We start from the raw sequence: 26,466 nt of genomic DNA, 5'->3' as shown, positions 1-26,466 counted from the left end.
GGCGAGTCCTCTGGCGCCAGCTGTGTTCGCTGCTCACCTTGAGGGTCTGTGAAGTGTGGGAGGCAGAGGGGGTGAGGCTGGCTTTGAGAACCAGGAACCAAGTGGACCATATGGTGTAGTTTAAAAATGTTCATCCTCTTGTGCTTGGTGTGAGCGTCCCTCCGTTCCTCCCTCGCTCAGACAGTCCACGTGCTGGATGTGCCTGCCCTGAGTGACGCACTGTGCTAGGTGCTGGCTTACGGGGATGGAAGTTTCCCATCTCTGCAGAACACGGTCTAGTCACGGAGAAAGAGCGAGAAGCTGGCACTCTGCTGGGAGCACAAAGAGGGCACCCATCCACTTTGGGAAGTGACGCCTCGGCCGGGCAGGGAAGGAGGAGGGGGCGAGGGGTGTGCCAGCAGAGGAGGCAGCATTCGCAGAGCCTCGTGGGCGGGAGGACCTTCAGGTTGCTCTTGATTATGGAGGAAGCCCAGCTTGGGGGGAAGGCACCAAGGATCTGGACAGGCACTGAGTCAGAGAGCAGTTTGGTGGAGTGGAAAAAAGTCAGGCTTTGATTCCTCTGTGTGGCCTGGGGCGAGTTACTTAATGTCTCTGAGCTGTTTCCTCTTCTATAGCATAGACATAATAGTTCTTTCCTCTTGGGAAAAGTTTCGTTAGGGATAATAAATAATTAGGAATCATTAATTAGGAAAATGAACATAAAATAACTAACATATTGTTCGGCACATAAAAAGCATTCAAGAGCAATTTATTTAGTCAGTTCCAAACAGCCATTTCCCCCTGAAATTTTAACATTTCTGATATTGTGATTCATTGGCATCTTACTGTCAATAAAATATGGTAGCTCTTCAGAGTATCGAGAATAGAGGCCAGCAAACTTTTTCTGTAAAGGTCCAGATAGTAAATATTTGGGGTTTGAGGGCCACAAGGTCTCTGTCACAACTTCTCTGTTGTTGTAGTGTGAAAGCAGCCATGGACAGCACGTAAATGAACGAGCGTGGTTGTGTCCACTAAAACTTCGTCTGTGGACACTGCTTTTGAATTTCACATAGCATTCATGTGTCACAAAATATTATTATTATTTTGAGTTTTTTCCCAACTGTTTACAAATGGAAAAACTCTTCCTAGTTCCCAGGCCATACAGAGACAGGCGGTGGGCTGTATTTGCGCTGCTGCACCCAGAACACAGCAACATCTACCGGGAGCTGGGCAAGAACTGCTTTCCGTAAACGTCGGCGCGCTGTGCCTCTGTTACTATGTGGAAAGTTTCCAGATGTTTTTCAAGCCTTACCAGGAATTGTTTGTAATGATGCTTGGGGGTGTGTAGAGGCAATTGAATCTAGAAACTCAGCCGGGGCAGACCGGAATCAGGGATGTTTTCCCGGAGGAGGCGACCCACGAGCTGAGTTCTGCAGGTTGAACTGAAAGCGTGGCGTGGGGCTGGGGAAGCACGGACTGAACCGTGAAGCGCCCCGCACGTGTGAGGAGTTGGGCGTGGCTGCGGGCTAGGTGCCCAGGCCGGGGGCCGCGCAGAGAGGTGCAGCCAGATCGTGCCAGGCCTTGGACACTGGGCAAAGGACTTTTATTTCAAGGCAGGTGTTCCTAACTTAAGGTCCATAGACTGGACTTCAGAAGGTCTACAAATCTCCTGACATGGTATGCAAATTTTGTAAGGATGTTTATTTTTCTAGGGAGATCTATGCCTTTGATCAAATTCTCAAAGGGGCATGTGATCCCCGACTTAAAGTAAGATGAACACTAACCTGAGTGAGAACCGTTTGCAGCAGACACCACCAATCAGGGCGGCTGCCTACCTCTCTGAGTCTCCCTCAGCTCGAGGAAGGCCCTGATACGCAGGGATGGGCCCGACGTGGTCGTTCCCTTGCTGCACGGCCCCACTGCCTGGCCACAGTTGGTTGGTCCAGGGGTGGGCACCTCATTCAAGTGAGTGTCCCTGGGGTTTTTTTAAACCTAGAGGCAAAGTGGCAGATGGTGCTGGTGGTGACAGAGAGAAGATAAGGCTTGGGAATGGCAGGTGCCATGTTGCCATCCCATGGGGGAAACTGATGCGAATTAGGAGAGAATGAAATCAGGATATCAGGAAAGCAGAAATACAGAGCCTCAGCTGAGAATCCCAGTGGAATTTGAGTGGAGGTGGCCTGGTCTCCATTCCTGCCCTTTCCACAATTAGTTGAGCTCGTCCAGCGTCCTAACAGTAAATTGATTCTTGCCTAATTTAATCACATTTGGGGTTTCTGATGAACTAAACGATCTTAAGCAGAGGGGGATGGCACGATCAGAGCAGAGTTTAGAGTAGATACTCTGGCTGCCATGAAGGGGTGAACTGGACCGAGGAGGCAGGACCAGGAGGGAAGCTGTTGCGGTGGTCTCCAGGAGAGCCTAGAGCAGAGCTGGGGGTCTCAGCACAGAGAGAGGGATGGCTGTGAAAGACGTTTTCAAGGCAGAGTCAGCAGACTTGGTCATCGATGAGATGTGCAGAGTGAAGGAGGAGAAGGGACCGGATGGGCACTGAAACCTGAAGAGGATGCTGAGGTCGCAGCCCTGTGGGGTTGGGAATCCAGGGAGGGGCCTGAGGTTCAGGAGAGAGCTTCTAGGCTGCACGTGGAGACTTATCCACTTAGAAGTAGTAACCGAAGGCGTGGCGTGAAGCAGGTTGTCTAGGACAGAGCAGAGAGGACCAAAGCATCCTCTGCTCCGTCCAGCGAGGTCAGAGGACACCTGGTCACCGAGGGGTGGGGGTCACAGACCTCTGCCCAGGGACTGCGGGGTTGGGGCTGGGCTGTATGTTTCTTCTCCGGGGGGCAGCGCCCTCCTCTGCAGGCTGGAGAAGAGGGAGCCAGGGCTCGCTTGGCTGTGTATGTCTTCCCCCACCTTTTGTTTTTTAGGGGCAAAGTAGCACGGGATTAGGCAGGTAGTAATGTTCTGTGCCTGCTGGGAAGAGAAGGGCGGCTACTGAGGGCTGTGGGGTTAGTGGGGGGCGAAGAAGAGAGCCAAAGGAGAGATTGAAGGCAACAGAAAATCCCCACATGGCCCAAAGGGGATTGGGGGACGGGGTGGAGAAGCAGAGCCCAGTGTAGGCGGGGCCACATGTGTGGTGGGAGAACAGGGGCTGAGGGTCAACAGGCTTGATTGCCTTCGGGTTCCTCCAGCCCTCTGAGGCCCCATCTGTGAAGCAGGAATAACAAGGACTTTCCTTGCTGAACAGTTGTGGGAATTACAAATAACCGATAAAGCTCGGGTATCCCTTGCAATCTGAACTCTCATTATCTGAATACTCAGTGTGATGACTTGCAGAATTGTTACCCAAAGGTCACTGCCCTGACGGAACCCCGACCTGAGGAGCCAGCTCGGGCACCAGTGAGAATGTTTAAGCCATGAGGGAGCCCTGGTGAGAGCATGCGGGGCCCCAAAGTCCTGTTTCAGTCTGTTCTCCATTGGTCACACCCTTTTATTGCATTGTTCAAACGCATTATTGCTGGCATCTTCCTCACGTGTTAAGTGAAAATACCTTCTAGGAAATTGGAAAACCTGTGATGGAAGTGGGCGAGCTTAAGTGGCCTCGAAAGGCCCTCCTTCAGTGGGAGGAGCAGAAGTCGGGCGGGACGAGGGGGCACTTGAAGGGAACGAGCTGGACCATGACGATGTGCCCGTCATCCCCCATGCCCGTGCCAGGCAGGCACACCGACGGTGACCAGGTGAGCATGGTTGTGACTCGAGCAGATGGATCACACTGACGGTGCACTGAGCAGAGCCTGGAGCCCAGAGCTGAAGGACTGTCAGCATAGGAAAAGCAAGCAGACAGCTACTTTGGTTTATTCCATCCCAACGATTCATCTCCGCTTCAGCACTGGGTCACTGCCACGTGCTGCCTGAGTCTGAAGTGTCGGGAAGAGGAGGCGTCCACCGGTTCCTGGAACGTGGACACAGACCCACCTCAGGCAACCTCACTCCCACCTGGGAGCCACCATCCCCTCCGTGCCCTGCACCTCGCCCAGGCAACTCTCCTATGGATTAGTGCGACTATTCCAATTGGCTTACTTATTTATTTTATTATGCTAAGTGGTTCTTGTGCTTGATGCATATTTAACATACCGTTTTATTGTAATTTACACTACAGTACCTCTTCACTGGCAGACGCTAGAATGTGTGTCCAACACTGTAGTCCCATTGTGCGTCACTAACATCCACTGAGGTCAATCCTTCACATTATGTAGAAATCCTTAGTGGTTTGTTCAATAGATGTTTAAGAGTATTTTAGGGTTATTCGGAAAATTGGCTGGGCTCTTTAGGTGGGCTGTGAACACAATATAAATTTTTCTGTTTAAAATAATGGAATATAAGCTCCTGCTGGCCAAGTTTTCTCCAGTTGCCTGGGGAGCCACAGTGATTAAGGGGCCTTCAATTGTTCCAAAGAACAATCTGGAAGCTTCCAGAGTGATGAGAGGAGACAAACACATCCTGGAGTTGTTAGCTCAACGGCCTAAGGGACCTAGTCCCAGAGCGTCAGGGTCAAGGGGAGGGGCCCTGGCAGAGCAGATGGGCCCACCCTCCCATCCGACCTGGAGGGGGAAGTGGTGGCCTGCCCGGGAAGGCGCTGGCCCAGGGCCGCAGGGTGAACTGACAAGTAAGTGAAGCCAGGTCTCCTGCCTCCAGTGTCAGTGCTTTTCCCACTTCCCCCGGTCTAAAACTCCTCTGGTCCCACCATCTCAGTTACTGATGGGGAAACTGAGGCCACACAGAGGAATGATTCGGCCAGGCTCACTCCGCAGGCTAGTGGCAGATTTGAGAGTAAAATCAGAGCTCTCAGGCCTCTCAGCTGCCTTAGAAACCGCAGCGCAACCCCTCATTTCACTGTCGAGAAACCGGGCCCAGAAAGGGTAGCAGGTGATGAAACTTCTCCCAGACTCTGGCCTTGCTGCCCCTGCCCCCATGCTTGGGGGAGTGGAGGTGCCACGCCCCGAGCCCTGAGCCGGGAGACAGGGCCTCTTAGGGGGAACCGTGATTTGGTTTGAATGGGCTGAGCGTGAGTTCTTATGGGACATCAGATGTTGGGTGAGTGGGGCTGGGGTCGGAGTGGATTGGCCAGGAGGTGGGAAAGGGGCTCTTCAGAAACCCAGGGTGAGAGCTGGGTGATTCTGTGAGAGCCTCCACACGCCTGTAGAGGAGGCACTGACTCCAGGAGCAACCGGAGCCCAGGACTCCTGTCAGACGTGGATGGGAACACGAGCATTAGTGAATCCAATACAGGAGAGGAGCGGGGAGAGGAAGAAAGGGAATTCAGCCCCAGAACAGAGTCCCAGAGCTTGAAAGGACCCCAACTTTTTACAGATAGGGAAACGGAAGCTGAGAGGGGGCAAGGACTTGGCCAAGGCCACCAGTCACAGTCAGGCCCCAGCCAGCCCCTCCTGCCTGCTAGGCCAGCTCTCTTCCCTCGTCCCCATTTCCGCATGTTGAGAATAGCTCTCCACACTGACCTGGGCTTGCTGTATCTTTCTCAAGATCTCTGGAAGCAGAGGGAGCGGCTGGCTTTTTCCAGGAATCTGAGCCCTTTCATGTGTCTGCCGGAGCAAGGCTGTCGCCAGCCCTCCATCCACACGCCCTCCCGTCTCTCAGCCCTTTGTTTCGGCTCCCAGACAAGGTTTCCTCCTCCACGGGCACGCATCTCCCCAGTCTCAGCCCTCCCCAAACAGGGGCCCAGGGCCATCTCACTTGGGCAGAAAATGCCTTCCAAGGAAGTAGAGGCCTTGAGCTTCTAATCCTTTTCTTACCCGCAGACAGCAGTTTCCTTTTTTAGATCATGAACTCACAGAAGGCAGCTCCTTGCCTTTCCATGAATAGACTGTCTCCCAGGCACAGAATTCCAGGAACCTGTCGGGCCGCTGGAGACTACCGGCGGCGTGCCTTTCAAGGCCGGCTGCAGGGGAAGAGCACGTCCCTTTCAGGGTGCTGGAGCCAGCTCTGAGTCTGAAAAATTCATGCTGGCACCAGGTCTGGTGCCACTCTGGACCCAACAGAAATCTCGGGAATTCCCCATAACCTCATTCCCCCACCTTGGCATCTTCCATACTGACGCGTTCTCCCCTTCATTTAACAATATTTATTGATCACCTACTAAGTGTCTAGCCTCTTCTAGGCACTAGAATTTTGGGGATATCAGATAAAACAGACAAAGGGCCCTGCTCTCAAGGAATGAATATTTTAAGAGGGAAATAAATGGTTAAAAGAGACCTCTGTTCTGTTTTATATATATATTCAGAGGCAAGAGGTGTTGGATGGCCTGAGTTTAAACCTGCTGTGTTCTCGGATCTTGGGTGGCTCTTTTAACTTCTCTGAGCCTCAGTTTCCCCAGTGCTAAAGTGGAGACAAAAATTCCTACCTTATCCTCAATCAGTTCAATGTCGAGTTACCATATGATCCAACAAGTCCGCTCCTGGGCTACACACCCGAGGGAAATAATAACACACGTCCGCACAAAAACATGTACATGAATGTCCATAGCAGCAGAAGTCATAATAGCCAAAAAGTAGAAACAACTCAAATGTCCATCAACTGATGAATAGCTTAAAAAAATGTGGTATATCCATGCAATGAAATACTATTCAGCAATTAAAAGGAACAAAGTACTGATATATGTTACAACACGGACAAACCTTGGAAACATTAAGCTGAGTGAGAGAAGCCAGACGCAAAAGACGACATGTTATACATTTCCATTGATACGAAATGTCCAGCGTAGGCAAATCCATGACACGGAAAGGAGATTCCTGGTTGCCTAGGACTGGGGGATGGAGAAATTAGAGTGGGATGGTCAAGGGGTATGAGGGTTCTTTTTGGGGTAATGAAAACATTCTAAAATTGATTACGGTGATGGATGCCGAACTCGGTGAATACACTAAAAGCCACTGAATTGTACGCTTTAAATGGGTGAGTTTTATGGTAAGTGAATTATATCTCAATAAAGCTGTAAAAAAAAGAGTTCCTACCATACTCTTTGAGGACTAAATGACCTAAGTATACAGCGCCCCTAGCATAGTGTCTGGCATTCGGTAGACAGTCAGTGGATGCTAACTTTTAGTCTGTTGATAACCTTTAATAAGCTGGTTTACACAAAAGCTTACAAAAATGTCTCGTCAGCATAAGAATGCTGTAACCTTCGGTGATCAGCGTCGTGCCTTGAGCAGATGGTCCTTCCTTGTCCCCAGTGCCAGCCCTGTCTTTGTGGAAATCCTCTCCCATCACAACCCAGCTCAGAGCCCCTCTGCGGAGCCTCCCTGTTGGTCCACCCGGAAATCCTGGGGTGTCCTCTGTAGTGTCCCCAACAAGCCCGGCTTGTTCCTGAATTCTTGGTGAGCACTGTCTCTCCCGGGGTCCCGCCCCATTTTACAAGTGAGGAGGCCCAGAAAGGTGTGGCCTCTTGCCCCAGATTGCACAGCACGTTAGTGGCAGGGCTGAGCCAGAGGCCAGGGCAGGGGCTGGCAAACGTTTTCTGTAAAAGTCCAGATAGTAAATATTTTAGGCTTTAGGGGCCATATGGTTTCTGTCACAACCGCTTACTTCTAACACTGTAGCAGCACAAAAGTAACATGTAAAGAATGAGTGTGGCTGCGTTCCAATAAAACTTTATTTATGACACTAAAATTTGAATTTCATTAAATTTTCATGCATCATGAAATGTTATTCTCCTTTTGGTTTTCTTCAACCATTAAAAAAATGTGAAAACCATTCTTAGTTCACAGGCCATACAAAAACAGGCAGTGAGCCAGATCCGGTCTGTGCGGCAGTTTGCCAACTCCTTCTCCCCCCACCCAGGTGCCTGACTCCCAGCCCAAGGCATCGACGATTCTCCGTGGTGGCGAGGAGGCTCTGGCCATCAGGAGTCTGGGGCTGGGTCCCTGTCATAGTCCAGATTAGCTGTGTGACTTCAGGCAACTCACTTTCCTTTTCTGGGCTTATAAAATAGAGATCAAAGCAGATCCACCCTTTCTGCTCCTCACGGACAAGAGACATTCTGGTGAGTTTGGTTCAAAAGTGACATGTTAGAATTCCTGAGACTTCTCTACAGCATATGGGGAAACAGGGTTGAATTTCTAGACTCTCAGGTTTATTTTCCCTTATATTTCTTTATATCACATTCTGTATTTATCTATTTTCCCTCCTGTCTCTGGAACACAGTCGGAAATCCATTGAGCCACCAGTCTCCAAAGCCTGCCTAAGACGTGCAGACCAGGGCTTCTCGCCTCGGCACTCGACACCTGGGACCAGATCATGCTTTGTTGGGGGCTGTCCTGTGCATTGTAGGGTGTGAGCGCATCCCCAGCCTCTACACACCAGATGCCAATAGTATCCCCCACCTACCACAGTTGTGACAACCAAAAGTGTCTCCGTTCACTGCTAGATGTCCTCTGGAGGGGGAGGGGGTGCAAAATCGCCCCCATTTGAGAATCCTGCCCTAAACCGCCTCTTTGCTGAAGCGAAACCTCGGGATCCTGTTGCTGTTTGGCATTAAGGAATGTGCTCAGAGATCTTTCTTTAAAGATATGCCCGCTCCTTAACCTTGGCTTGGATTTTGAGATGCTCTCTCCTCTGTGAGCCTTCTTCCCTCCCTATGGACACGCGCCATGTTCCTAGGCAGGGGACAGACCAACCCGGCACCACACATCCCATGCTGTTCACGACATGTGTTGGTGCTGGGCATACTGTGTGCCGGCTTTGAGATGGCACGGGGTGGGCGGTGGGGCAAGTCATGAGAGGTGCAGCCCTGCCCTCAGATGCTGTCAGTATGGGGGCCAGATACGTAAGCGGACACTTAGAACGCAGTGAGATATGGAGAGACGTTCATGAGGGACTGTATTGAGTGAAAATGAAAGCCTATTAGAAACAGTATGCGATGCGGGATCAGATTTTTGTAAGATGCACACATTTGGAAAGCATTACATCAAAATGTCACACGGGGCCAGCTCCGTGGCCGAGTGGTTGGGTTCACGCGTTCCGCTGTGGCGGCCCAGGGTTCGGATGCTGGGCGCGGACATGGCATCGCTCGTCAGGCCACACTGAGGCGGCGTCCCACATCCCACAACTAGAAGGACCTGCAACTAAGATATACAACTGTGTACAGGGGGGGTTGGGGAGATAAAGCAGAAAATAAAAAAAAAGATTGGCAACAGTTGTTAGCCCAGGTGCCAATCTTAAAAAAAAAAAAAAATGTCACAGTGGTTGGGTCTAGGTGGCGTCCCGGAAAAGGATGCTGGATCCCTGCCTGGGAGGCAGGAGGTGGGGGAGGGAGGGAGGCTGCTCTTCCAAGAAGATCATGGATTCTCTCAGTGCTTCTCTTCTACTAACAGATAAAATAATGACAACGATAATAATAGCCAACGCGACTAAGCACTTACTATGTGCCAAGCACTGTTGCTAAGCCCATGATATAGTAACTCACTTAATCCCCATAACGACCTGAGGAGACCCGCCTGATTCCGGTGCTTATGTCTCCTTGCTTCTCCAAATGTGGCCGTGGGCTCCAGAATCACCTGCCCGAGACAGGGGTTGGGGGGGTGAGGGGTGGGGGGTGGGGGGAATGTGCAGAGCCTGTGTAGATGGGGCTGCGTTTAGGGAACTGTGTTTTTCCTTTACAGGGCTGGAGACTGTTCTTTACCTGTGAAGGGGGATGTTCTGATTTGTCTTAACTAACTGATACTTTCTAAATTTCCTGCAATATCCAGCTATTTCTTTTTAGTGCAGAAGAAGGGAAGGCATGTAGTTTCATTTCTGTAAACATCCTCAGGGCTACGGTGGATGTCTGTGAAGTCCTGTGGGAGCCTGAAAGAGGGACCAAGTAATTTGGCTTTGGAATGCACCCAAAGTCACCCAGAGAAGGTGACCTGTGACCTGAGTCTTAAGGGAAACACCTGAGCTCACCAGGCGAAGCTGGTGAGGAAGAAGGACCCGTGCAAGGGACACAGTGCACAGGGAGCTCAGGAGCGCACGGAGGGACGCAGGGAATGCGCTGGGAGGCGGACAGGGACCTGCTCACGGCGTGGGTACTTGGGAGCCGGGCCGTCACTCTGAGGGCCTCGGGAGCACTGGCAGGTTCAGGCAGGTGAGGCACCCATCGGGTGCTGGTTTGGAAGCACCAGCTGATGCGTATGAAGGGCAGACGGCCTGGGGGAGGCAGGCCAGGATGTAACTGAGGAGGGGACACTGTGGCACAAAGGGAAAAGCCCACATGGATCTGGAAGGTTCAGACGGATGTGGATTCCAGTGCCTCTTCTCCACTTCCCCACCCCCCACTTAATTAGCTGTGTGACCCCCGAGCAAGGCACTTCTCTCTCAGCCCCAAGGGCTCAGCTGAGGTGACAATGAAATGGGAGAAGCGGCTGGCTGGTGACGTGTAATAAGTGAGTGCAAGTGGTAGCCCCTTCTCTACCCCCTTGAGTCAGAAGCTGGCGACAGATCTCCTCTGAGTCGCCAGCTGGAGCCAGAGAAGGCCTGAGGCTGCTCCGCAGAAAGGGCCTCGAAGCTTGCCCAGGCCTGCGGGGCTCCCCTCGGCGCCTGGCATCACGGCAGGCCTGGGGCTGACACCAGGGCTGCCAAAAGTGGGGAAGAGGAAGACAGAGCCAGAAGAATTGGGCTAATCCCCAGGTTCTGATCAGCACCCGGTCCCAGCCCCCTCGGGTCCCGGCAGGGTCTGGCTGGGTCCTGAGCAGAGTCCCTGCCCTCAGGGAGGCCACCGTCACTAAGGAGACCCACACGTGGAGCCACTGTGTACTGGGAGAGGCCTCAGGCCAGCTCCTCGTGGATAAGGTCTTGTTAAGTAGCTATGAAGCCCTCACAGCCCCCTTGGGAGGAGGGGCCATTGTCTCCACTTTATAGATAAGGATACAGCCAGAGTCTGCCAGCCTGGAAGTGGCTGAATGAGGAAAGAAGTCGAAACCTGTTCAATGCCAGGGCCCGAGCATCCAGCCTGGGCCAGGGGACTCAGGCTTAAGCAGGGTCGGGATGTGCCCCGGCCTGGACCTCAGCTTTCCCAACCTGTGACTTACCCCTGGGCCCACTGGCAGGGAGGGGGGTGTCTTGACCAGTGAGGCGCCCATGACCTGCACGGATGCCCCTGCAGAAGTGAGTGGGGCTTCACGGCCTCCCACTTCCCCTCATACCTTCTCTAAGCAGGCCCCTAGCACCAGACGGCCGTGGTGGCCTTCAGCCCACATGCAGGCTGCGCAGAGCAGAGCTGAAGGCACCCTGCTCCAGGCCGGCTTGGTCCCGTCTCAGCACAGCCACCTCCGAGCTTCGGAGCCTCACCCGGGCCTTTGCCCTCTCTGAGCCTCAGCTGCCGGTCTGTAAGATGGGCTCATTTATACCGACCACATGCATCGTGAAGAGGAAAAGAGGTAACACGTACAAGGACCTCACTGGGGAGAGGAGTCGGCGCTCAGAGAACGCTAATGCTCTTGGGTGGAATATTTCCTCCGAGACAAGGAGTTTGGAAATCAGGGGCCTGCGCCCTGCCACTGACCTGCTCCGTGACTCTGAGACGGTGGCTTCCCCTCTCTGAGCTTCAGATCCCTGCTGGACAGGTGCTCCGACCTTCTGTGCCCTGGGCAGGGAGGAGAGTTGGTCCCATCAGCTGGATGGGAACTCCTCGGCCTGGCTGAGGGGAACCCGGCCCAAGCGCCCTGACTTGTTGGAGCAGCAGGAGACAAAAGAAAACCCAGACCCTGGCTGGTCCAGACCGCCTCCCTTTGACCCACATGAACGGTCAAGCTTGCCCAGGCTGAGACTGTCCAGCCTTTGCTCATGCTGCTCCTTCAGGCTGGGGCACCCGACCCTTCTCCCCTAAGACAGCTCGGGTGTCCTCCCACGAGGAGTTCACACCCCGCGGGGGGCTTCCTCCCGCCCACTCCACACAAACGGCCTGAGCCTGCGTGCGTTCCCTCCGGAGCCAGCGCTTCACAGCCCTGCTCCGCTCGGCCGGGCCCGCGGACCGTGAGCCGGGGCCATCAGCGCGAAGGTTCGGAGAAGCTGGGTCACTCCCTGCTCTCGGGCCTGCTCTCCGGCCCGGGCGGCTGGGCAGTGACCTTCGGGGCTGAGGGAGGCACTTACATGCCAGCCGTCATTTCTGAGAATGCTTTCCTGCTCAGGGGGTGAGGGCAGGGGCTTGCTCTCCGACTGAGAAGGAAAAAGCAGTGTCGCCAACGGAGTACGCGCTAAAGACACCAGGGCAAAGGACCGCCCCTCCCTGGGCCTCAGTTTCCCTTGCTGTGAAATGGGAGTGAGGAGGCCGGCCCAGGACCCCCACCTCCGACGAACTTGGTGGCTCTCCGAAGAGCTGGTTCCCAAGCCCGCCCCAGCGGGGGAGCGGAGCGGGACGGCCCCAAGGACCACGGTTCCGCCGGTGCCCGTGCGGTGCGGGTCACGGCGGGCCGCCCCTCCCAGCCCCCACCCCGCGCTGGGAAACCCGGGCTCAGCAGCCCGGACGGCGCGGCGCGGCCGCTTTAAGGACGGGCGGGGCGGCCCGGGCGGAGGCGCGGCACCTGCAGGCGCCCTGGAGCAGGGAACCGGGGACGCGCCCCCGGCGGCCCCGAGGACGCGGCCCCAAGCCCAGGGGAGCCGGCCGCCAGGGCCAGGCCGGGGCTTGCGGGGGCGTCACTCGGGAGCAGGGGCTGCCAGGCGGGCGGCGAGAGCCCCGATGAGACCTTGACCGGAGCCGGCCTTCGCGGCGGGGCGCAGAGCGGGGCTGGGGGGTCGCCTTCCTGGCCTGCCGCGCCATGGCTGCGCCCGAGGTGGGTAGCAGCTCCCCCGGCCCTCCCTCGGGAGCATGTCGGCTCCCGTAACGCCGACCCCGCCTGGACCCCTGCTCTCCACCTTGACCACAGGGCCTTGGTGGGCAGAGTCTGGAGAGCGGATCCCCTCCTAACTGTGCTCTAACTCGCTAGGTGGCCTTGGGCCATGGCGCTCAGGGCCCCAGGTGAGCCCGCAGTTACCTGGGGATGGTTTGGACTGCTTCTTGTACTGACTTCTTTACAGAAAACTGGCACCTCAAGTTCCCTCGTTGGTGACATGGACGATACGGTTTTATCGTGTCCATTTTACAGAGGAGGGAACTGAGGCATGGAGAAGCGAGGTAACTTGCACGGTGTCAGAGCCGGGGTCCATGCTCTGTCCAGCTCTGTGTCACCATGCTTCGTGTACAGCTTGCCATCTCATCTTCACAACTTGCTCCTGAGGCATTTGAGCTCAGAGATGTTGAGCAGCCTGATTAAGGTCACAGAGCTGACCGACAGAATGGCCGTGGTCAGAGGGAGCAATGCAGGGAAAGACCTCCTCTGGCTGGTGGGAGCCGGGGTGGCAGCAGCAGAAAGGCTTCCGGGAGGAGGTGATGTTTGGGCTGGGTCTTCAAGGGGGTGGGGCTGTGAAATGAGGGCCCTGAACCAGCACAGAGGGCTCCCTAGGTGGAACGAGCAACAGGTGTAGAGGCCTGCAGGTGGCAGGAGTTTGGGTGTGGGGGTCTGGGGGACCAGGAGGGAGGGGCCGGCCTGGCAAGCCCTGACTGGGGCCGCTCTGGGGCTGGAGAAGTTTCTGGCTCTCCGGGCAGGGAGGCCCTCCATCTTCCTTCATCAGGGTGCAGGCTCCATGCACGTGAGAGGCGAGTCAGCTGCCTGAAGACCACCCCTGAAATGGGGCCAGGGGTCCTGGGCCAAGACCCCCTGCTGATAGCCTGTCAGAGCCCTGATCTGTAATAAGAGAGAAAACCACCACACAACCGAGCAGGCTGTCCTTCCTGCAGTGGACACTGACACCGCCACCTCCGGGAGACGCCAGGTTAGCCTGTGCCTGCCCACGCAGGAGCCACATGGAAGGAGGGAGGCCCACTCGGAAGGGGGTGGGCACCACACCCAGTGAACATGCTAAGGGCCGTTGCAGGGTCTTGTCTGAGGCCTGGGGGGAGCTGAGGCAGGATGGAGGGTGGTGCATTCTGGAGAACAAGAACAGCCTGTGCCAAGGACTTATGAGTATATCTCTTCACAGCGTGGTCTCACCTTCGTATACTGAATCATAAACGTAGATTTCGCTGTGCGCACACAGGGGTTTGAGTCAGACTAGTCCTGGGTTCAAATTCCACCCTGACATCAGCCAAGCTGTCACCCTCAGAGCCCCAGTGTCCTTGGACATAATGCTGTTGTGAGGATTCGGTGAGGGGACACCTGTAAAGTGCTTGGTGTGGTAGCCAGCCTGTGTAAATGCCCAGCACACATCTGCTGCCACCATCATGGTGTACGGAGGCCAAGGGAGACATGGAAAGGAAACACCCACGCAGATCACGCTCATCTCTGAGGGACAGGGTTAAGGATGATTTGTGTTTTGCATTTTTATTCTCTTCTGTGGTTTTCTCCTTTTCCCTCAATGAGGAACTGTAGCTTTTCTAGAAATTAAGAGGCCTTGTCAGTTATCTTATGCGGGAGTGAGTTCTTCTAGTGTTGAGAAACCCAGCTGTATCTGGCTTTGGGCAAAGTCCTTCCCTTTTCTGGGCTCTGTCTCTTCATTTGCAAAACAGGACTTTCTTTTCCTGCGCTGACCACCTGCCTCCGTTACGGGATGCTGGGTGTGAAGGGCAACTGTCAAGTGCCATGGTATGCAGGCAGGGGTGACCAGGATTGATTGCTTGTGGGGTTTTTCCAATCTGGTTTCTCCAGCTTCCTCTTGACAGCCTCTCCCGGCTGTCGGACTTTGGGGAGGAGAGGGGAGTCGGGTTCCTTTCTTCCCCCCATGAAAATGCCTTGAGCTGGAGACGTGAGACCCTTGCCCCAAAGACAGATTCACAGAAGAAGACTGCGGCTAATTTACAAATGTCATTTTTCTATATGCTTCTGGTGGTCTAGGGGCTCAGAAGGATTGGGGTACACTCTTAGAGCACCCCTATTACACACATTCTCTCTCGTGTGTATGTGTGTTTGCACACTCGCATACGCATACACGCACACACACATACCTGTTTTAAAACACACGGGGGAGCCTGCTTTTTGAAGTCTGAAGTTTCCGCTGCTGTGCCGTGAGCCTTTGCCATGCCCGGCGGGGGCCCCCGGAGGAGCCTTTGAATGGCTGCCCAGCAGGGCATCGGTTGGATGTGCCATGTCTCTCTGGGCACGCCCCATCTGGAAGGCATTTCTGATCGCTGAAGTCCCCCTGAGGTCTGCGAGTCCCCAGTCCCTGCCTCACTGGCTCAGCTTGTGGAAGAGGAGCCCAGGCTGCGCTAGGTTCTCCTGGCAGCCAGCCAGAGAGTCTCCTTCCTAGGAGGAACCCGATGAGAGGGGAGAGGCTCAGCTGGGACACGGCTGGAAGCTGCGGAGTGGAGACCACAGCCACCTTGGCTCCATGGCTGTTGCTCCATGGCTGGGGGCTCCCTGGCTGGTTCTTCGTGGCTGGTGCTCCCTGGCTGGTTCTTCATGGCTGGTGCTCCATGGCTGGTGCTCCCTGGCTGGTTCTTCATGGCTGGTGCTCCATGGCTGGTGCTCCCTGGCTGGTTCTTCATGGCTGGTACTCCATGCCTGGTGCTCCCTGGCTGGTTCTTCATGGCTGGTGCTCCATGGCTGGTGCTCCCTGGCTGGTTCTTCATGGCTGGTGCTCCATGGCTGGTGCTCCCTGGCTGGTTCTTCATGGCTGGTGCTCCATGCCTGGTGCTCCCTGGCTGGTTCTTCATGGCTGGTACTCCATGCCTGGTGCTCCCTGGCTGGTTCTTCATGGCTGGTGCTCCATGGCTGGTGCTCCCTGGCTGGTTCTTCATGGCTGGTGCTCCATGGCTAGTGCTTCCTCGCTGGTTCTTCATGGCTGGTGCTCCCTGGCTGGGTGCTGAGCAGTGGGGTCCTGTGCTCCCTCCCCTCGCCACCTCCACCCTGCTGTGAGGGAGACTTCTCACACTATATGCGTTTGCCCAGCAACACCTTTCCTCATTTAAGAGCATTTCTTCAACAAATACTTGCTGAGCAGCCATGTGCTAGGCCCTGGGACGTAGAGCAGAGCACAGGGCCAGTGTGGACCCTGGCCTACGGGAGCTCGCTGTCGGCTGAGGAGGCCAAGCAGAGAAGTCAAACACAGGCAGGCAGGTGCTGTGGCCCAAGAAGGCCAGGGGACTTGGTGTAGAGTGTCACCCATGAAGGCTTCTTGGGTGAGGACCCAGCTGAGCCTTGAGGGGAGATAGCAGGAAGTTACTGGCAGAGGGAACAGCATGTACAGTTGGCCTAGAGGCTGGCATTGGGGACAACATGGACGTGGTTTCAGCCCCTTCCTGTCTGCACGATCTGGGACCAGGTTTCCCTCCAGTTTGTTTGTTTGTTCCTGTGCATTTTTTCTTTACCTAATCGAGATAGCACAGTATGAGTAATTTGGTAAACTAAGTTGGAAAAAGCAAGATATCAAAGCATTTCCCCCTGCTGTTAGACATTTGTGCTGAGCTTGATTTTCTTCAATGAGTCATTAATAGTCCACCCAGAGGTTGTGCCAGGGTCTACTCACCATTTCCCTATAGGTGGACATTCCGGCTCTTCCCACTTAGGACCGTGATAAGTAAGACCATGGTGGACATCTTTTTGCACAAAGTCTTGCTTCCTGTCATGAATTTCAACCTCAGAGCTGTGGCTGTCCTCTTTCATGAGTTCCTCTACCCACCCGTGTTTTCACGTCTGCCTCTGTCAAGCGGAGACGAGAGTGTCACCCTCACGGGCCTGTGACCAGGCTGAAACAAAGCAGTGTGTCCCCAGGAAGCCGTGAGCTGGTGGGCCTGGTGGTCCCGACGTTCGCTCTCCCAGGCTGGGGAAGACTCAGTGGGGACTTATACCCACCGGGCAGACGCGGCCTCGGAGGCCCGGAGAGAGGAACCGTAGCCACACTTACCCAGCTCCTACTGCATCCCCGTGTGGTGCTAGGAACCTGAGACACATTGTGACCTTCCAAACAGCCCTGCAAAGTTGGGAGCATCATCTCCATTTCACAGATGAAGAGACTGACGCGCAGAAGTCGAATTACCTCTCCCGGTTTGCAAAGTGACCTCAGGCAGAAGAGAAGGAAAACCTGGGTCTCCGGTCGCCAGCAGGCCTCTCACATGGCCCGTTTCCTCTTCTCTCTCTCCACGTCCAGGTGTGTGATGGGAGCCGGGCGGCCTCCACCCTCCGCTACTGCCTGACACTCAGTGGCACGGTGCTTCTGGTGGCGGGGACCCTCTGCTTCGCCTGGTGGAGTGAAGGGGATGCAGGCGCCCAGCCTGGCCAGCCGGCCCTGCCCACTGGGCACCCCGTGCCCGAGGCTCCCAGGCCCCTGCTCAGGGCGGTCAGCTTCTTCTGCTGCTCAGTGGGTGGCCTGCTGCTGCTCTGCGGCCTGCTGTGGTCCGTCAAGGCCAGCGCAGGGGGGCAGCCCCGATGGGACCCATATCGTCTCTCCAGGGACCTGTACTACCTCACTGTGGACCCCTCAGAGGAGCGCTGCAGGTCAGTGGGGCAGAGCGGGGGCCGCAGGTGGGACCCACTCCATCCCAAGGCGTTCGCGCAGCACTCTCAAGGGCTTCCTCCTCTGGACCCAGCCTGCCTGTGCCCTGGGGGCATGGAAGTTGACTGGCACAGTCCTGTGGGAGTTTAACGGCCCCTGAGAGAGGCAGACATGACCAACCAGAGCAGTCAGAGCTGTGGGAGGGGGCAAGCATGGGCTTGTGGAGTCCTGAAGAAATCCAGGAAGGCTTCCTCGAGGGAGCTGGCAGCTGAGCTCAGCCTCCAGTGGGGCAGAGCAGCAGAAGGAGTATGAGGAGTCAGACCTGCTGGGATCCCCTCCGGTTCACTCACTAACCAGATTGTGCAACCCCACTGATCCTTGGCTTGCTCATCCGAAATAAAACAGACATAATGGAACAACGACGATCATAGCAAACACCAATACAGCACTTGCTGTGGACCAGACACCGTTCCAAGTGCTTTTTATGTATTTCTTCTTTCATCCTCACAGCAGCCTCTGAAGTAGGTAGTATTGTTAACTCCATTTACAGATGAGGAAACTGAGGCACCAAGACCTTAAGTAACTTGCCCAAGGGCACCCCGCTAGTGTCTGTCAGAACCAGGACTTGAGCCCCGAGTCTGTGCTCTCACCCACTCCCTCGCTCAGGGGACCCAGGGAGAAGCGAACGAGAGGCCGTACATGTGGAACTTTGCCTAGTCCCTGTTGCACAGTAGGTGCACAGTAAATGTCAGCTTTCCCTGAAGTGGCTAAGGTGGCAAGAGGCGGTTTAGGCAAGCCCATGAGTGTGTGCAAAGGCCCAGGGGTGGGATAGGGGCAGAGAGACAATCCTGCATGAAAACCGTTACTTCTCAACCTTTTTTTTCATCATCGCTCCCTCTAAGGAGCATTTTTAGGCATCTTTTTCTTAATCCACCTCCATGAAATTTTAATACCACAGGTATACTGTATATCTGTTTATGTTCTGTGTGTGTATCGGTGCTTTATACATAAACAGAATATCATCAGTAGATCCCAAGGACTGGTTTTTCCCTGTTGAGAATGCATGCTTTATGCGTGCACTCATTATGTGCTTCCTCATTCAACCGAGTGTCGGGGTGCCTACCTCTCAAGGGCTGGCATGCAGCTTCTCAGTCCTTCTGGCCGCCTGCCGGGTAAGAATTACTGTTGCTGTTCACAGAAGAGGACGGTGAGAGTCACACAGCCAGGAGGTGGTGGAGCCTGCTGGCTGTGAAGCCCTCTGAAGGCACTGGGTTTGGATGGGTTAGGGCTAAACCAGTCCTCTGTGGGCGGCCTGGGACCTCGACGCCCTGCTCCCCTCCTTAGAGGGAAAATGCGTTCTGAGTTAAGGAATGTAGCAGAATGCATGTTTCTTTAAATTCAATTTATTTACAATAAAAAACCCAAACAGTTCAACCTGTTTCTCCCACCCCGACTCCCCACCTCTTGCAACCACCAGTCTGGTCTTTGTATCTGGGCTTGGTTTTTGTCTTTCTCTAGCACAGTGCCCTGGAGGTCCATGCATGTTGTCATAAATGGCAAGATTTCATTCTTTTTTATGGCTAAATAGTATTCCATTGTGTGTGTACACCACATCTTTATCCACTCATCCGTCGATGAGCACTTAGGTTGTTTCCACGTCTCGGCTATTGTGAATAATGCTGCAGTGAACATGGGGGCACAGGAATCTTTTCGAGTTAGGGTTTTTGTTTTCTTCAGGTAAATACCCAGAAGTGGCATTGCTGGATCGTATGGTAGTTCTGTTCTTAATTTTTTTGAGGAGTCTCCATACTGTTTTCCACGGAGGCTGCATCAGTTTACATTCCCACCAACAGTGCCCCAGGGTTCCCTTTTCTCCACATCCTCATCAACTCTTATTATTTCTTGTCTTTGTCATATTAGCCATTCTAACAGGTGTGCAGTGACATCTCATCGTGGTTTGGATTTGCATTTCCCTGATGATGAGTGATGTATAGCCCCTTTTCGTGTATCTGGTGGCCATCGGGATGTCTTTTTTGGAAAAAGGTTTATTCAGCTCCTCTGCCCATTTTTTAATCGGATTTTTTTGCTATTGAGTTGTAGGAGTTCTTTCTATATTTTGGATTTTAGCCCCTTATCAGAAATATGATTTGCAAATATTTTTCTCCCATTCAGTAGGTTGCCTTTTCGTTTTGTTGATGGTTTCCTTTGCTGTGCAGAAGCTTTTTAGTTTGTTGTAGCCCCACTTGTTTATTTTTGCTTTTGTTGTTTTTGCTTTTGGTGTCAGATCCAAAAAATTGTTGCCAAGACCTATGTCAAGGAGCTTACTGCCTATATTTTCTTCCAGGAGGTCTATGGTTTCAGGTCTTACATTCAAGTCCTTAATCCACTTTGAGTTGATTTTTGTGTGTGGTGTAAGATAGGGACCCAGTTTCATTCTTTTGCATGTGGCTGTCCAGTTTTCCCAGCACCATTTATTGAAGAGATTGTCCTTTCCCCATTGTATGTTCTTGGTTTCTTTGTCATAAATTAATTGACCACATATGTGTGGGTTTATTTCTGGGCTCTCTGTTCTGTTCCGTTGATCTGTGTGTCTGTTTTTATGCCAAATCCATACTGTTTTGGTTACTATAGCTTTGTAGTATAGTTTGAAATCAGGGAGCATGCTGCCTCCAGCTTTGTTCTTCTTTCTCCAGATTGCTTTGGCTATTCAGGGTCTTTTGTGATTCCATATAAACTTTAGGATTGTTTGTTCTGTTTCTGTGGAAAATACCCTTCGAATTTTGATAGAGATTCCAAATGCATTCTGAGTTAAAGAACGTAACAGATTGTTCTTGCTGCTGGCCCGCGACTCCCTGAGGTCGGAGGAAGAGAGTATTCAGGAGGCCACTTAGTCCAGTGGTCGGGCCATGGGCTCGTCCAGCTGTGAGAGGGAAGGGCAGGGCCATGGGCTCGTCCAGCTGTGAGAGGGAAGGGCAGGGCCGTGGGCTCGTCCAGCTGTGAGAGGGAAGGGTAGGGCCGTGGGCTCGTCCAGCTGTGAGAGGGACGGGCAGGGCTGTGGGCTCGTCCAGCTGTGAGAGGGAAGGGCAGGGCCGTGGGCTCGTCCAGCTGTGAGAGGGACGGGCAGGGCCGTGGGGACTCTCCAGGCAAACCCTTCACTTCTCAGAGGAGGAGCCTGGGTCTCAAAGGGCCTGTGACCTACCTGGCCACACAGCCGATTAGTCGTCAGTGGAAGCAGGCCAGGCCTCAGGGTGCTCTGGATGGAGCCTGTCCCACCCCGGCCAGCCTGGCCTGAGTGTAGGGGTGGGTGTTGTCTGTACACACAGCCATGTTGACCCAACAGGGGCTGGGCCACAGGTGCATCTGTCAGGTGGGGCCACTTGGCTTTCATTCTGTCCAGGCCAGGGAAGAAGCCCTGCCAGAAGGGCACGGGGTATCCCTGGGCCATCAGGCGCAGAGACCCAAGGCTTAGACTGAGAGCTGGGGTGGCCGGGTGTCAGGGAGGCTGCCTCCGCGGATGGCTCTGTCTTGTCCCTGGGACTGACCCAGCCCGGCCCTGCTGCCTGCCCTCCCTCTCTGGCTGTGGGCAAATTCAGGTCAGAGGCAAAGGCCTCCGAGGCTCATGGCTTGGGCAGGCCCTGCCCTCTTGGGGCCACCATTCCTCCATCTGTTCATCTGTTTGTTCTGTCATACAGTTACCCAGTACTCAGTGAGCCTGTCCTACGTGCGGGCTCCTATTCAGGACCCTGACGATACCACACTGGAGAAAACGGACAAAACCCCTGCCCTCTGGGGGCTCCCATCTTAAGTGTGGGCCCCTAAATGAGGTGGCTGGATGGGAGGCCCGCAGGGGCCCCCTCAGCGGAAAAAGCATGGGCCTGTTCAGATGCGGGGGCTTCAGTCTCTGCTCTTTCTTTTAATGTCTCCTTTAGTTTCTTCAGTGACCCGTTGGCTGCTCAGTAGCATGTTGCTTAGTCTCCTTCTTTTAGGAGCCATGTGTCCTGGGCTTACTCCGACCCTCTGAGCCGTGCCTAATTCCTCACCTGTCAGCTGGTGGTGACTGAATTCCCCTAGGATTGCTGTGAGGCTCAGACGGGGTGACAGACAGGGGAATGGGTCCACTGTCACATCTGAGCACACGTTCGTTTGCTGCTGTGGCTGCGCTTTCTAGCTTACAGTGCCCTCGTGCCCGCTGACGGACTGGGTGCAGGAGGGGAAGCCGAGGCCGGTTCAAGAGGGAGCTGAGGGGCAGAGACCAGGTGCTGGGCAGCATGACCGTCGGGGGCAGAGCGCAGCTGGGGCCTGGCCATCGGATGCCATGTGACGTCACTCACCCGCCTGATGGCCAGAGCCCCTCTCCAGGTCGTGCGGAACGTGAACCGAGCTGAGAGAGGTTCGTGGTGGGGGGCTAGCATTTCCTGCCCTGTCCTTCCCGGCTCCCTGCCACGTGTGCCTGACTCAGCTGGACGGCAGAGGAGCCAGCGCCAGGCCCAGCCCCTGGCCCTGCCAGCCCAGAGTTTCCTGTGCCCTGGCACCGTCCTGGAGGGCCTGCCCCACGCGACTGCAGGCATCATATCCAGAATATTCCATGAGCGGAGATGGCCTGAAGAGTGCCAGACAGCCACCCCACACGGGGCCTTGGGAAACACGAGCCTCCGGGACCATCACCGTGGAAACGTGGGCCTGGGTGGGCCCCGCTGGCCGCGCCACCTCTGCCCTCTAAGCAAACTTCCTGCTGTGGCTGAACTCCCCTGGCGCCTGTGCCCTGCCCTGCCCGCCGTCGCCCCACCGGGGGGGGGCCCAGACACACCCAAAGGCTGTGTCATGTCTGTAGGGCTTGAGGAAGTGGGGAGTGGCGGGGGTGTGGCTGGAGCTGAGCCGGGCAGGAGACGTGGGACTCTAGAAGCCTTGTCACCCACAGTTTTTTGAAGGTTGTCAAAGTCTTTTCCATTTTCTCCTCTCCTAAATCTATAAAATGGGGACAACACTCGAGGAAAGGAGAAAGAGGCTCAGAGAGGATGCAAACACGGTCTAGGTCACACAGCAACGGAATCTGGCTCTCCGGCCTCCAGAAGCGATATTCTTTGCCTGCCCTCACCTGCAAAAGATGCTGGAGCTCAGGGAAGGCTGAGGCCCCATACCGGCTTCCTCAGCTGCGGGGCTGCTGAGCTGTCTCCCGGAGGAGGAGGGTGTGTGAGAGAAGTTTGCAGGAGCCCTGGGTAGGGAGCCCAGATCTGGCTCCTGGTCGGCACCCCCCGTCAGACTGGCTCACAGGCTGGGGTTCAGCTCTGGGACCCTGTCCGGGACTGGAGCAGCCAGCCTGCCCTCAGTGGGCCGCTCCAGGGGCTGCGGCAGGCTTGGCCTGACAAGACACGTTGCTCAGAGAGGGGTCATGTCCCCGTGGGCGATGGGCGCTCACGGGGTGGGGGGCCGCAGCAGTTCCTGGCACGGCCCATCCACCAGCCCCTGGGATGGAGCTCCTCCGGGTCGGCCTCCTGCCATCGCCGTCCCCTGTCAGACAGGCGGTGCACTGCTCCCCACAGTGACGGGCCAGATGACGGCTCTCTGAGCCTGTGCGGGCCGTGCCACGCTGAGACCCAGGATAGGTCTCGTCCCCATGCCCCTCCCTCACGGAGGCCCTGGAGGTTTTGTTCCAGGCCCCCATTTATGGAGCATGTACTAAGTGCCCCCTGCGTTATCTCATTTAATCTTCACAGTCTAGTGAGGTCGGGGCCATTATTGTCCCCCTTTTACAGATTGGGAAACTGAGGCCCAGAGCAATGGAGTTACTGACCCATGATCTCCCAGCAGGAAAGTGGCAGAGCGGGGAGCTGACCCAGCCAGTGCCCAGACTTACAACCAGCCCTTGAACCACTCGGTGTGGGAAGTGACCTTCGAGGTCATCTAGTTGGCCCCTGTATCTGGCAGTATCATCCTTGAAACAGTAGCTCCCAGACCAAGACTCAGTGACACCCCAACCCCAGGGTCCCTGGAGCAGAAGAGGCAATGACTCCCCACAGGTGACCTGCCAGGTCCCTGAGAGGCCTGAAAGCCAGTCTCGTTCCCATCACCACTGGTGTGGCTGGACTACGGGTGACCTGTTCTTGGAATCTAGCCTGCAGAGCCAGGTCATAAGACCTGATCCTGCCTCAGGTCCCTGTGGGGTGGTTCATCTGAGGGGGTGGGGGCAAGTCACAGGAAAGCTGAGCTGTTCAAAGATAGAAGTGGTTGACTTGGTAGGTAGTGAGTTCTCCATCTCTGACGGTATACAAGCAGTGGTGCTTACTTGGTGGACTTCCCATATCAGGGCCTCAAGCGTCCTGATGGACGGGAGAATTGAGGTCTCCCATCCTGCCCTGAGCATCCACAACTCCAGATCTTGTAAGGGATGTTACAGTAAGCCGGGAGTCTTTCTGCCCACGGACCATCACTCAGTCTTTCCACAAACATCCCCAGGCACCTGCCTTCTGACTCTGGACACTCAGTCCCTGCCCTAGGGACAGCCAGACAGGGTCAGTGCGGTAGCAGAGGAGGGTGCTGTGGGGCCAGAGCTGGAGGGGCAGCTTTGCCAGGGGAGGGACAGTCACAAAAGCTTCCCAGAGGAGTCTCAAAGGCCACGCGGGCCCGCCCCGCAGGGGTGGGGGAGGGAGGTGGGAAGGGCCTGCCCTGCAGGGAGCTGACGAGGGTGTGGAGGTGTGCCAGCGAGCGTGGCCCTGACCACAGGGCAAGGCTGCAGTGGAGAGCTGAGGTGGGCAGGGCTGCCCGCCCGTGTCACCTATGCCCAGGGCGTGGGGAGCCCCCACCCTCCCTGTCCCCCTGGCGGCGGTCTCGGGGTGGCCCTCGCCCTGCTAACGCCTGTCCTCTCCTGTCCCCGTAGGACCCTACCGCCAGTCGCCGTCCCCACCTATGAGGAGGCCATGCGCTGCCCACCCGCGGACCCGGACAGGGGAGGACGGCCTGAGGGGCGGTGTGCACCGCCCACCCGCAGCCCCGGGGGGACGGCCTGAGGGGTGATGTCCCCGGGGCCCCCTGTGCAGCATCAAGAGCGGCCTGTCTGCCTAGCCGCCTAGCGGGCCGGGGCGCTCAGGGGCACCCGCTGTGTGGGCGGGTCCACCTCTCTGCCTTTGCTGCAGGACACACAGCCCGCAATAAACCGGCTCCGTCCCCACTGCGGCCCGTGTGCTTCCTCGCCCCTGGCTCGGTGTCCGGGCTGGGGCAGCGCTGGCTCTCAGCTGGGGCATTTTGCAGTGCCCTGGAGAAGATAGAGGCCCAGAGCAGAGGCAGGACTGGCCCAAGGTCACGCCCTGAGTTTAGAACCAAAAGAACATGGATCTGACTTGAGACTGCCCAAGCGTGGGTTCCACCAGGCGCCAGCCGAGTGGCCTCGCACAAGTGGCTGTCCCGCTCTCCGCCTCAGTGTCCTCATCTGTAAAATGGGGATGGGGAATTCCATGGCCCCAGCCCTGCTCAGAGCTGCGTTGTGAGGGTTAAATGAGAGGAGAGCAGCTGGCCTGGCGAGCACACGCTGACCCTGCAGGCCCGGGGCTGGAACATCGAATAACAAATGCAGAGTCCTCGTAAGGGCCTTCACCAAAGGAAGGTGTGGCCTCTACTCCCATACCTCCTCTGACAGGGAGCTCACTTCCTCTCCTTACTTTCCATGTGTGGCAGAAATGTCTGCTTTCTGTCCAGCTACATTCTGCATCCCTACATCTCCACATCACCCCACTCACAGATGGGAAAGACCAGCTCAGAGAGGTTGAGTCACCTTCCCAGGGTTCCACAGCAAGCAGGGGTTCAAAGTCCTGGGGTTCGGTCAGCTGGATAAGGGCAGCATTCCCCGAGGGCCTCCTGCCATTATCGCACATCCTCAAGGCCGATCTCCCACAGGTGCTGTCCCCGTTTCACAGGTGTGGAAACTGAGCCCCAGAGAGGCAAAATCAGAGCATAAAGGCAGAGCCAGTGTTTCCATTCAGGCCTGGCTGGGCTGCAGGCCTGGGATCCTCCCACCTGGGCCTGGACCCTCTCAGTAGCTGCCCAGCCGGGCTCCCTGCTTCTGCCTGTGTCCCCTGCCGTCTCTTCTCAGCTCCGTGGCCAGAATGAGCCTGATCACACCCAGGCCGACGACGTCCCTCCTGGGCTCAGGACCCAGAGAGGTTCTGGCTGCCTTTGAATAAGGACTCCTGCGGTGGCCTGGGTGGGCCGTGTGTGCGGTGCCCTCCCCCTTGCCCTCCTTTCGGTCAGCCCACTGGCACCTTTGCACTCGCCTTCCCTCTCTCCAGAAGCTTCTCCCCGGCCTGCTCTGCACCTCCTCGCATCTTTGCTCTCTCTGTGAGGCCAAGCTTGACCTCTCCACTGAAAACTCAGTGCCACCGGCCCCTGCACGCCCAGGCTCCTGCCTGCTCCCTTGCTGTAACACCTGTCACCATTTAACATTTTACCTTAAAACATTTTCATTTGTTTATTGTGTTTTGTCATCCGCAGAATGAAAGCCCTAAGAGCCGGGGTTTTCTTCTTTCTCTCTCCCGTTTGTGCCCCTCAAGCCAAGAAATGGTGCCTGGCACAGGGACGATGCTCTGCGGGCATCTGTTGACTGAATGAGTGAGTCAAGGAATGTCACCAAGTCCTGGGTCCCGTCGTCCGGGCCACCTTCGCTTTTTCTCCTCCCTTCCCTCCTGTCTGTGCCTTGACCTCCCGCTCTGAGCGAGACGTAGGTTTGAATCCTGCCTCGGCCCTGACCTTGCTGTGTGACCTTGAGCTGGTCACACCCCAGTCTCCATGTGTGTCAGGAGGATGGGGGCATGGTTTGTCTGTAGTTCCTGAGGGTTCCTGGGGGCCCAGGCTGGGAAGCAGAGCCCAGCTTCCCCTCCCCGAGGTGAGGAGTGTGCCCCCTCAGGGGCGTTCAGGAGGCGCAGGTGGGACGGGAGGAGAAGTGGGGGGCAGGGCTGGACCAGGTCGCCAGCGCCTTATAGGCTGAGC

At 55.6% G+C, this 26,466-nt stretch overlaps 1 protein-coding gene and 1 long non-coding RNA gene across 2 annotated transcripts; one reads left to right on the top strand and one right to left on the bottom strand.

The window, feature by feature from the left end:
- Window positions 1-718: 718 nt before the first annotated feature.
- On the bottom strand, window positions 719-5,776 carry LOC102149976 (uncharacterized). Its single transcript, XR_289777.4, has 3 exons — window positions 5,496-5,776; window positions 4,142-4,315; window positions 719-3,931 (listed from the first exon to the last, which is right to left on the bottom strand). It is a non-coding gene; the product is annotated as an uncharacterized lncRNA (long non-coding RNA).
- Window positions 5,777-12,597: 6,821 nt separating this feature from the next.
- Window positions 12,598-25,949, top strand: TMEM61 (transmembrane protein 61). Its single transcript, XM_001492579.6, has 3 exons — window positions 12,598-12,797; window positions 17,146-17,492; window positions 24,365-25,949. Exons 1-3 carry the CDS (start codon window positions 12,783-12,785, stop codon window positions 24,492-24,494), a joined length of 492 nt encoding a protein of 163 aa, XP_001492629.2. The 5' UTR covers window positions 12,598-12,782; the 3' UTR covers window positions 24,495-25,949.
- Window positions 25,950-26,466: the final 517 nt, after the last annotated feature.

Source organism: Equus caballus, chromosome 2 (genome assembly GCF_041296265.1).
Source record: "Equus caballus isolate H_3958 breed thoroughbred chromosome 2, TB-T2T, whole genome shotgun sequence".
In the NCBI taxonomy this organism is placed as follows: Eukaryota; Metazoa; Chordata; class Mammalia; order Perissodactyla; family Equidae; genus Equus; species Equus caballus.
This window is presented reverse-complemented; position numbering and strand designations above follow the sequence as displayed.

Bases quoted from the DNA above. Each gene is read 5' to 3' on its own strand.
- TMEM61 (XM_001492579.6), top strand. The intron at 17,493-24,364 runs GTCAGTGGGGCA...CTGTCCCCGTAG, and splicing joins CCCTCAGAGGAGCGCTGCAG to GACCCTACCGCCAGTCGCCG.